Below are 12,500 nucleotides of genomic sequence, written 5' to 3' on the forward strand. Positions count from 1 at the left end.
GAAGAGGAAATCGGTGAGAAAAATCTTAACCCTCATCTCTATCAAGGCAAAGTACATGGTTACGGGTAGAGACAGTGGCAGTGTGGCCTACTGCTTGATGTTGGTGCTGAGGCAGTGCTTGGCGGAGATATGTTTGAACTTGTTAAAGAATTTATTTACCGTGGGAAACTTTTGACATGTGATAATAACGCTTTCCGCGAGATAAAAAGACGCATTGTTGCTTGATTTGGAGAAGGACACGGTTTGAATTACCGACCTTCTGATTTTTAAGTTGCTCTTCGATAAACGCTTGCGCCCGGAGATGCGTGAACTGACGCAGGTTATCAACTGCCTCGAGCATGAAAATTCTAAGTACTAACCCTTCCACCGCTCCATCCCATTCGTCAGAAAGCTCCTCGCTAGTCATTTTTTTTTAATTCTGAAACATTTCATCATTGAAGTCATAGACATGGCGGTCAATACTCTTACAAATCGTGAGATTGTCAGAAGCAGGCAGTATTAATGCACTAATCTGCGGAGGCTATCAATAAACCGTACCGTATTCAAATGATCAGATCTCAATAATCGCTGCTGACATGAATTTTCTAACAAACGTCTTTTTTTGCCGAAGGTCAGACTCAATCTCAAAATTAACTGACTTCAGCAGTGCTTGGTGATTAAGGTACAATATAACAAAGCTGGAGAATGTGGATTCGAATTCCGGACTGTTCGAGGGAACCTTTCGAATTGAAATTCTTTCAAACCCAGGGAAAACATTATATCACAGACAAACAGACGTAACAGTTTGAACATTTTTCAGAAAAATCCATCGCCCATCTCCTCTACCACCATCTTGCGAGCATGTTGCACAAAACAATGTTTCGTATGACATTGTCACCAGAAGGCGCTGGAGTGAAATGTCAAACTCGAAGGATTACGACGCTAGCGCCTCTACTTGTGAAACGCGCAATCGATCAAATTCAAATTGATCGTTGAAGTCATGGTCGATGGAAATTTCTTTAGTGTTACGTCTGTTTGTCAGTGATTATATTAAAAATCTATGTCTCGAGGTCTGGAACACCCACTAAGTGATAGCTCATAGACGTTATTATCATATTAGGTCAATGTCTCGTTTAGTCTAGTCACCGTCAGTCCTGGTTTGTCTAAATAATGAAAAATGAAACATTAATAACAATAATAAGAATGGTTACAAAACTTAGTACAACCAAACTGAGAAATCAATTCGAATCAGACTTTTCAAAGGTAAATTACACACATGGTTCAAATCACCCGCAGGGATGTATGCATATCGTGATGCACATACGGCAGATCGTTTACCGATTCATGTGTCTTTTAACTGTCATTACGAACAGCTGAGATATCTGATCTGCAAGAAATCTAAAAAAAATTATAAGCAATTTATTTTCGATGGGAAAAGTAGGAACCTTTTATGCATCCTCAGTTAGAAATTTTTTAAATAATTTTTGCCAGCTGCATAAATTTCCTATCACTGCGCTGCCGGAAAAGGGCCGAAATCCCTTGCGTCCTATAAAGTTGCCTAGAGACCAAAACGTGAAGTGGGGAGATTCCTAACATTGTACCACGGTATTTCCTGATAGCCTACCAATCGACCCGGACGTTAAAAATTAGAAATAAATTAATTTAGGAAAGTCATAACAAAATCCTACCCGAACGCGTTGCCTGAAGATAGTATCTGCCTGCACGGAACTGAGTTAAATATACGAACGGAAGGGATGAGCAAAATGAAATTTAAACCTGAGTTTGGACCGCAAAGCTTAAACTCTATGACCCTACTCAACTAAACACGCTTTTTATCTACATTATGGCTGACTATCGATTGGAAACTATTTACAAGGGAAACCAAGTTTGTTACGAAATACAGGAACGAACTTTGTCCACCATAAACCTAGCGATGATTCCCAAGGTTTGGCGGCATCCGTTCTGCTTTCGGAACTTCTCAAACTTACCAAACTTGCCGTCAAAGTTTAAACTGTTGCGGTTCTTGTCGGCACGAATTGTTTCGTCCAAAAATAAGTCCTCCAGACATCGTCGGCTCAGGTGATCCTCCGATGAGCTAAGGTGGCCAAGGTTGTCCTTGAAATCCATGCGCGTCGCATACGGCGTGATTTCCCGCTGGTTAGGCTTTTTCTGAGCCCCATCGTCTACCGGGCGGTAAAGCGCTCCGGACACGCACACGTGCAGCATGCAGCCACCTACAAAAAAAAAACGAGCGGGAAATTAGTTGCAATGATCTCAGGTTTCGTTGTATTTTGTCATACCCAAGATAAGGATGGTTCCATGGAAACCGAACAACTGAATCAGTCGCTCGATCAGCATCGGAAATATGAAACTTCCGGCCGCCGTGCCGGAAATGGTAATTCCATTGGCCAAAGCCCGTCGTTTCTCGAAGTACTGCGAAACGATGACAATACCGGGCGTGGTGGACAATCCACCGCCGATTCCGGTGAGTATTCCAAAGGTGAGCAGCAAATGGTACAGACTTGTGGCGAAAAAACTCAACGTGAGCCCAAGGGCACAGAAGACCCCACCAATAATTACGACGATACGCGGCGAGAAACGTTGACACAAAGCACTAGACACCGGGGCTAAAACTAAGCACAAAGCGGATAAAATAGCCGGAATCCACGAAGCCGTGGTTGCCGATGAGTTGGGAAAATTTTCTAAGATTTCTACGTAGAGTACTCCGTACGATTTGACCAGGCCTGCAACCCAAAACTGAACGGAGAATGCTCCAAATACGATAACCCATCCGTAGCCTCCATCTGGAGGTCCTTCGTCGTCGTCTTCGCTACTAATTTCGGTGATGACCTTTCTTCTACGCTTGATCTTAACCTCCCTGAAAACATTTGAAGCGTGTTAGCTATTGCCAATCACCATTTATGTCGACTCACTTTTTGCTTCTTAGTTCACGAGACTTTGCAATCAGCGGCCTGGCGGTTAAACTCGAAACAGTCAAAAGGTTTTCATTGTCGTCTTCGTCCAAGTCGGCAGACAACTGGGGCTCAGCTGTGAAATAAGGATTCAATAAGTTTTAAACTCGTACAATTCTCGGTTGCATAGATTCTCACCAAGAGGTTTGGCAACGTGGTAGCCAGTGTCGAAGGCCAACGAAGACGGTCGCAGCAAGGTGTCCGTGCGAGGATCTTCCCGAGGAATGCTGCCGGAATGAAGCGGACTAATGAGTGGGCCGGTAGCTCCCGGGTAGGAATCCCGCTGCCGGTCCAGGATGGCGTCCGCTCCCATGGGGTCGATCGGCAGCAGCGTACCGGACATGGCCCCATTGATGGCGGTGTCACCGGTTGACGGGACAACCGGTGCCGACTGGATCGAGTACAGCGAACCGCTGTTGTCGCACTCGGCCAGCAGGGCTGCGTTGAGCGGGGCCCGACAGTGATCCGGCATCGATGGGTGGTACACGGCGTGGAGGAACTTGTTCTCGTACTTTGGCTGTATCTCAATGTCGTCCGATATGAGACTCTGGGGTCTGATGGGTTGATCGAGACAGACCTGCGATGCCTGAAGAAGAGAAAAGAAAAACGATTTTAATTTAAAAGCTTTTATTTTATTGATTCATTATTATCTACTTGTCTTCTTAATTTAATATCTACGAATCATTTTTTAATTTTTGGTATTCTGCATTTTTCATATTTTGGTATGAGCATGCGCATCAGTAAATAAGGTACCAGTCAATCGTCAGACCGCATCGTGCTTTCGTGCTGTGCGGTTCTTTCTCTCTTTGCGGACGGAAGTTTTTAATACTACCCGAAGCTATTTTAATTTCAACGGTGCTTCTTAGCGCTATTTGTACCCACTGATCCCGTTACGATCTTTGCAAGGACCCGTGCCTTCGTTTTACGTTGGACCCGTTTGTGGAAGTAAAATTCCGACAAGCGGTGGTAATCCTGCAGGGACACCGTTCTGGGAAAAAACCTCTTAGAAGGTCACGTCTCCACGCTCAGCAATGAGTATTAATAAAAACAAGAGGAAGGGAGAGTCTTTGAATTCTCCACTTCCTTCTAAGAAACAAGGTTTCAAGACCGTCCTGCCAAAGCGCGGAAAAAATAGAAGGAAGCTGGTGAATTCAGATATTCCTTCAAACTCTAATCTCGGAAATAATTTTTCTCCTATCGAACTGAGCAATCAGTTCGATTTGATTAATGATGATATTGAGCAAATCGAATCTAGCCCAGGTGATTCGATTCATGCGAAAAAGCAAAGGATTCCGCCGATTGTGGTATCTGTTGCCGAGTTTTCTGGCTTTAGGAATGAGATTTTGAGTAACCTTCAGGGGATCAAGGTTTCATTTCAGATTGCTAGGAAGGGTGACTGCCGCGTTTTGCCGGGATCCTTTGACGATCGCAAACGTCTTCTTCAGTATTTAACTGTGAAGCGCCATAAATTCTTCACATACGACGACAAAACTGAGCGATTGTTCAAAGTCGTCTTGAAAGGTCTCCCAGTGATGATAAATCACTGGATGAGATTAAAATTGAAATTTCTCAATTACTTGGATTTTCACCAGTCCAAGTAATTAAGATGAAAAAAGAAATCCCACTCTGGTACTTCCCAGAGGGCATTTCTCAAGAATTTTATTTAGTTCATTTTAACAAAAGTGAACTAAATAATATGAAAAGTTTGGAAAAGGCCTGTATTATGTCTCATGTCCGTGTTACATGGGAACATTTCCGCAGGCCTGGGGAAATTCAAAACCCCACCCAGTGCCGTAAGTGCCAAAAGTGGGGTCATGGAACCAAACATTGTCACATGGATGCTAAATGCATGATTTGTGGTGGAACCTCTCACGCCAAGGACGCATGTCCTGTGATAGAAGATTCAATAAATTTAAATGTGCAAATTGTGGGGGCAATCATAAATCCAATTTCTGGGAATGCCCTTCACGCAAAAGTTTTGAATTCCGTGCAAAATTGATGACGGGAAATTCCAATCGGATCCCAGATTCGACGGGTAGACATTTTCAAACGCTCAAATTTCGAAACCGGTTACCGGTCGAGCAATTCATACCCACCACAATTCACAAACAAATTTTGCCGCTCGTCAACGGGTAGCAAGCACTTCAGTAAATTCCAATTTTTCGAATGTACCTACGTATGCAAACATCGCTGCTGGTAGACAAAATTTCTCTTCTCAAAATGAGGTTTATACCCATGTCCCAACGGAAAATAACGGTCATGTTGCCGATTCAGGTAGCATGACTGCTTCCGATTTTGATTTTTAACTGAACAATTGCATCACATGATTGATGCAATGTTCAAAGCAAATACCATTCCTGAAGCTGTTCAGGTTGGTATAAAGTACACACAAAAATTGTTATCGGACTCCGTTTCAATGGATCCAAATAATTGTGTGAAAGTTCTAAATTGGAATGCCCGCTCTCTAAAGGGTAAGGAAGATGAATTATTCAACTTCCTTTCAGTTCATAATAATGCATATTGCCATTATAACTGAAACGTATTTAAAACCAGGACTCTCCATTAAAAGAGATCCAAACTATTTTATCTACAGAAATGATCGTCTTGACAGCGCCTGTGGTGGGGTCGCCATTGTCATTAATAGACGTATCAAACATAAATTATTTTCTTCGTTTGAAACCAAAGTTTTTGAAACCTTGGGAGTTTCTGTTGAAACAAATTTTGGACAATTTGCCTTTATTGCAGCCTACTTGCCTTTTCAATGCAATGGGCAGCAAAAGAATTTGTTGAAAGCTGATCTTCAAATTCTGACTCGCAACAAATCAAAATTCTTCGTAATTGGTGACTTCAATGCCAAACACCGTTCATGGAATAATGCTCAAAGCAATTCCAACGGCAAAATTTTATTTGAAGATTGTTCTGCGGGATATTATACTATTCAATATCCCAACGGCCCTACTTGTTTTCTTCTAGTCGAAATCCTTCTACAATTGATTTAGTTTTAACGGATTCAAGTCAGCTGTGTGGCCAATTGGTAACTCATGCTGACTTTGACTCTGATCACCTTCCTGTGACGTTTGAAATTTCACAAGAAGCCATTTATAATCCAATCAGCTCTACTTTTAATTATCATAGAGCTGATTGGGATTTATATAAAACGTATATCGATAGGAATTTTGATGTTGATATTCCTTTGGATACCAAAAGTGATATTGACAATGCGCTCGTATCTTTGACAAATTTAATTGTCGAAGCCAGAGGCATTGCAATTCCTAAATGTGAAATTAAATTCAACTCCATTATTATTGACGACGATCTTCAGCTACTGATCCGTCTTAAAAATGTGAGGCGAAGGCAATACCAAAGAACTCGCGATCCCGCGTTGAAAGTTATTTGGCGAGATTTGCAAAATGAAATTAAAAAACGTTTCGCTATTCTGAGAAATACCAACTTTGAGAATAATGTCTCGAAGTTGGATCCCAGTTCGAAACCCTTTTGGAAATTAACAAAAATTTTAAAAAACCCAAAAAACCCAATCCCAGCGCTAAAAGAGGAAAAAAAATTTTTATAAAAAAGGGGCGAAAAGGCTCAAAAACTTGCTCAGCAGTTCGAGAGTGCCCATAATTTTAGTCTAGGTTTCGCTAGTCCAATTGAGGATCAGGTTACACGGAGCTTCTCAATCAAGAGAATGTTTTTGACCCTTCGTTGGGAACTAATTTGGATGAAGTGAGATCTATTACTAGAAAATTTAAAAATATGAAAGCCCCGGGTGATGATGGTATTTTCTACATACTTATCAAAAAACTTCCTGAGAGCTCTTTATCCTTTTTGGTTAATTTATTTAACAAATGTTTTCAATTGGCATACTTTCCAGATAAATGGAAAAACGCCAAAGTTGTTCCAATTTTGAAGACGGAAAAAAAACCAGCTGATGCTTCTAGTTATCGCCCAATCAGTTTGCTTTCTTCAATAAGCAAACTGTTTGAAAAGATTATTTTAAATAGAATGATGGTTCATATTAATGACAATTCTATTTTTGCTGATGAACAATTTGGTTTTCGCCATGGGCATTCAACCACCCATCAGTTATTAAGAGTAACGAATTTAATTCGGCTCAACAAATCTGAAGGATATTCGACTGGAGTTGCTCTTCTTGATATAGAAAGCATTTGACAGTGTTTGGCATGAAGGTTTGATTGTAAAATTGATGAATTTAAATTTTCCTCTGTACATTATTAAACTGATCCAAAATTATTTATCAGATCGCTCACTGCAGGTAAACTATCAGAATTCTAAATCTGATAGATTACCTGTAAGGGCTAGTGTCCCCAAGGCAGCATACTGGGGCCCATTTTGTATAACATTTTTACTTCTGACTTACCTGATTTACCACCAGGGTGTCAAAAATCTTTGTTTGCAGATGACACGGGCCTTTCAGCCAAAGGGCGAAGCCTTCGTGTTATTTGTAGTAGATTGCAAAAAAGTTTGGATATTTTTTCCACTCACTTGCAAAAATGGAAAATTTCCCCGAATGCTTCCAAAACTCAGCTTATAATTTTCCCACATAAGCCGAGAGCTTCTTTTTTGAAACCTTCTAGCAGACATATTGTCACTATGAATGGGGTTCCAATTAATTGGTCTAGCGAACTAAATATTTAGGACTTCTTCTAGATAAAAAAAATAACTTTTGAAAGTCACATTGAAGACCTTCAAGCCAAATGTAACAAATATATTAAGTGTCTATATCCACTTATAAACAGAAAATCAAAACTTTGTCTTAAGAACAAACTTTTGATTTACAAACAAATTTTTAGACCTGCCATGTTGTATGCTGTGCCAATATGGACTAGTTGCTGCAATACCAGAAAGAAGGCACTCCAGAGGATTCAAAATAAAATTTTGAAAATGATTCTGAAGTTGCCTCCGTGGTATAGTACCAATGAACTTCATAGAATTTCTAATATTGAGACATTGCAACAAATGTCCAACAAAATAATTTCCAATTTTAGACAAAAATCGTTGCAATCTTCTATTGCAACGATTAACTCCTTGTACCCTTAGTATAAAATAGGTTAAGTTTAGTTTAAGTTGAAAACATTGTAATTCCTACATGGTTCAATTCAACCAGAGGAAAAATTCTAACTGCCAGAGGCAATTGAAATGTATTAATAATAACTAAAAAGTAACATAGCAAATAAGGATGATAGTGTTAAGAAAACACGGAACACCTAGTCTAAGAGATGAATGCATGTATTAGATAATTAGCAAATAAAATTAGTTAAAAAAAAAAAAAAAAAAAAAGGTACCAGTCAAAACGATTAATGCAAGAGATGGCGTTTCTTCAATGGTAGTATAATCGAAATTTCATTTCAATTATCGAAATATGATACTTCATAGCATTCATGTCATGTGGAATGGTGATGTGATCCATTGGCTTAGTATATAGTTATTATAGCTTAAGTTATAACTCTCACAATGGCCCATCTTGATTCTCTAGAATGTTCCAGGAACTATTTGCACTTAGGCGCAATTATGCATCGACTATTGCATATTACGCATACTTCAGCAACATGTTTTGGATGCTTCGTTACCGGCATACTATTACATTATTTGAAAAACATAGTAAAAAAAGACTCGGAAAACGTCTCTGAATGGGCGTTCCGGTACACATTAGACTTCTCGTTCCATGAAGAATTAGAAATTTTCCATAAAAAATTAGGAAATTGCCAATAAAGTAATCAGGGTATGAGCATTAAATAAAAATGAAATTTTCATAAATAATACAAAATTTCCACGAAAATTAAGAATTTTCCAGAAATCAAAAATAAATTAGGTAACACTTATAAAAATAAAAATTGCAATTATAAACGAAGAATTTTCCTTAAAGAAATCAAAATGTTCCATGGAAAAAATAAATAAAATTTCCAAGTAAATCAATATTGGCAATAGACATTTACAAAATTATTCACAAAATAATTTTTTCCCAAAAAAATAAAATAAACACACTAAATAATCAATTAAGCGCACTAAAAAATAAGAATTTTTTTACAAAATAATACTAAAAAGCAATAAAATTGATGAAGTTTATCATGAACTTTACGCTTTTAAAGAAGAAAATCTATGAAAAAATGCTCAGTTTTATGACTTAATTTTTTTTTTAGAAATTTTCATATTTTTTTATTGCTCTTTATTGACTTTTTCTTGGAAAGTTTTTAATTTTTGTAGAATAAAATATTTATTTTGTGCAAAATTTGGAATTGTTTTATTGCTAATATTGATTTATTTATGGAAATTTTGTATTTGTTGGCGTGGAACATTTTGATTTCTTTATGGATTACAATTTTTGCTTTTCAAAGTGCAAATTTATTTTTGTTCTGTGGGAAATTCTTAACTGGAAATTTTACATAATTTTACCACAAATTTATTTATTGCTCATATCCTGATTTCTTTATTGGCAAATGAGCATGTGTAGTAACATTACTACGCTTTCCTAAAATATTGAATTCAATTCAATTCATTTAAATGCCTCAAGTTTCAGTACTGTACTCATGACCCACATATGGCAATTGCATCTCGTCAGAATATCCTATTTTTATTGCCTTCTCAAATTTATGACGACCTCACAGTCAACACCCAAAATATGCATAACAACTGCGACCTCCCAGTCAGCAGTTAATATTTCCTCATTTCATTATTTTGAAACCTTCTTAATTGTTGCCACATGTGCGGTACATAGTCAGCCTCGTTTCCAAAACATACTCGCTTCGCTCGTGCAGCATGGAAAACAAACTTTCGTTGCATCAATGGAACTTCAATAAATTCATTCGGCTTTTAGATTCCAACCAGTATACACAGTCACTTACAAATCGTATCCGAAGTCCGATCATGCCAAATGGCTGACCGTGACAAAGGTAAAATAACCGAACCGAAACAAATCAAAGTGTTGTAAAGTCGCCGCGAAGAGTCGAAGAACAGCGCCAAGTGTTAACAGTATACCGTTTTGATTCGAAGTCCGGACACCTAAGCACTGCTGAATTTTCAGTTGAATATTTCAAACGGAATTAAGTACTTGGCACTTAGTGATAGCACATCCTGTCAAGATTAACTTATCAAATTTGCTGTAGTGTACTGAAAATTTCATTTTGTATGCACGAAATAGCTAATATAATCGAAAACATTGAACATCGCTTGCTTCGAAATCCGGACATAGTATAAGGGATGCTTCAAATACCGGACAATTTTGCTTCGAATTTCCGGACACTTCGAGTTTGGCCTATATTGATTCTCAAACACGGCAGGTATTTTCGTCTGTTCGTCATAGTCTCGAAAACCAATAAAAGAGACGCTTTTTTGTAAAACTCATACGTACCAAATCGTAAGCTCAGGAGAAACGTTCTGCTATAGTGGAGTTCTAGCAAATGTACGTTGCTTTCGTTGGTTTTAGCCCCTACGACGATGGACGGAAATACCTGCCGTGTCCCTATCATTCATATTTCTCGATTAATATATATCCGTAAGGTATGGTTTCTATACATATTTGTATGGAAATCTGGCATCCCCCGGTTGTGTGTACCATCCGAAGTTTCTGCTCCGAGATTGACCAGGACTACCAGAAAACAGCATTTGAAACCAAGTGGGAGCATTTAACTGCAATATACAACATTAGGAATCTAATAATTTCATACAATCTCCCCCACCACCCCCCTCCTTTCATTTTTCAAGGTAGAACACTTTTTTGATATTTGACGTGTCTGTGGGTAATGAAATATTTTCTTCGAAACTACCTCTCAAATTCAACGTGGATAAGCCGCAATAGATCATGAGAATCATTAGATGACCAAAATTCTTTTCTAATCAAAAATACCAGAAATAAATATGATAGGGGAAACTATGCCGATTTCCATTTCACTGGATATATATACATCTCATCGCGAAACAAAGAAATATGGCACCAAACTCGTCGATTCTTTTTATAAACCTGCGTAGTCACTACGGAAAAAATCACAAAAAATCCTTTTATTTTTCTTTATTTTTGATGGGACGAACATCGGAGAATTAAAATTATGCATTATCTTATCATTGTTAAGAAATACTTTGAAATATAGACATTAGTAGTATTTATGTGTCTTTTGAAATCCGTTTCAGTTTGCTATTAGAAATCAAGGATTGAAAGGAGCGATTGAAAAAATTAATTCATGTGGATTGATAAATCCGGGCGTGTCCGAGAAATGTTGAGTTTTTTTATTTGACTGGTTACAATTCTGTTAAAAAAGCTAGTTTTTTTTCTACAAAAATGTGAATGGTTAAAAAAATACTTTTGAAGACAACCTTTCACTAGAAACTGAAAGCAAGTTTTGCTACTTGTGTGCAATTCAAAAAGTGATACCATTTACAATATGTGTATAAGTATATATCGATAAGCTGAGAGCAAGCAATGTTCCTTTTGGGGTGTAGCAACTCAAATCTAATGAAATTGTTACTATGCTTGCTCATTACGAATCATTTGATTTCAATTAATTTAACTGATAAACAGTTATTTAACATCATTTCAGCATGTCCGGAAATCGAAGCAATTGTAAAAACTTGCCTCGATTTCCGGACATACAGAAAATGTAATAAAAATTATAAAACTATGAATTCTCAAGCAATTTCTCTAATTCATGACAAAGAGTGCTATCATACTATGTTAATAAATTACTAATACCCCTTGCAAATGATAGAATATAGAACATATGAGCTTAGTTTTTTAATGTTGAGTCTTAAGCTGCATTCTAAGAAAAACGAAATTCACCGCTGATTATTACATGCCTTCAACTTTTACCTCTAATTTTCAATTTTTTACCACAGATCACGGATTACTTACATTTGTTAAAATGGTTTCAAGTCTAAGAATCGTTCCCTGCACTGATAACCCAAGAAATACTTGTTGGGATGGTAAATAAAGTCAAATAACAATTGAAGTGTCCGGCTTTCGAAGCGTCCGGCAATTCGATGCAAAACGGTAGTAGAAAAATACTTAGCATAACGTGGAAAAGTGAACAAGATAAAAATGTCGTTCCTTTTCGGTAACACTTATGTTACGCAGAGTATGGACTCTACGGAAGTGAAAATCATTGCAGGAGTCGTAGTTGGACTTTTTGGTATGATTATCGTGTACGGTGCCTTGAGGATCCACAACAAACTGCTACACGCGAGAATGGAGAGGACCGCGCGAAAGGAGATACAGATGAACAATGTACAAAGTGTTTAAATGGATCCGACCGGTATCAGAATCTACCGCAATAGGTGACTAATAAGTGGTGTAGTGATTAACTTAACCTGAACAAAAAGTGTCGAACTATGTACAAACGAACTATCAATGTGCTGATGTGCTATAAATGAGAATTATCAACAAAGAACGGAGGACCGAACGAGATTTCCAGATTGACATCCAGATGCAGCAGCCCAGGCCAGCAGAAGGCAGCTAATAAAACGAAGTGATGGAAAGCGACCCGACAGATAAGTAAAACCAATCGAAGTGTTTCTACATAAAATATATTATTAGTGACA

At 38.0% G+C, this 12,500-nt stretch overlaps 1 protein-coding gene across 1 annotated transcript in view; it reads right to left on the reverse strand.

Annotated features, from left to right (window-relative positions):
- LOC134225183 (uncharacterized) overlaps window positions 1-12,500 on the reverse strand; it is a 96,175-nt gene that overhangs the window by 20,856 nt on the left and 62,819 nt on the right. Inside the window, exons 2-5 of the mRNA XM_062705045.1 lie at window positions 3,090-3,537; window positions 2,913-3,027; window positions 2,280-2,857; window positions 1,968-2,213 (exon numbers count right to left, since the gene is read on the reverse strand). Coding sequence (XP_062561029.1) covers window positions 1,968-2,213; window positions 2,280-2,857; window positions 2,913-3,027; window positions 3,090-3,537 — 1,387 coding nt within the window. The remainder of the gene's footprint in view (window positions 1-1,967; window positions 2,214-2,279; window positions 2,858-2,912; window positions 3,028-3,089; window positions 3,538-12,500) is intronic.

This window comes from Armigeres subalbatus, chromosome 3, assembly GCF_024139115.2.
Source record: "Armigeres subalbatus isolate Guangzhou_Male chromosome 3, GZ_Asu_2, whole genome shotgun sequence".
Classification (NCBI taxonomy): Eukaryota; Metazoa; Arthropoda; class Insecta; order Diptera; family Culicidae; genus Armigeres; species Armigeres subalbatus.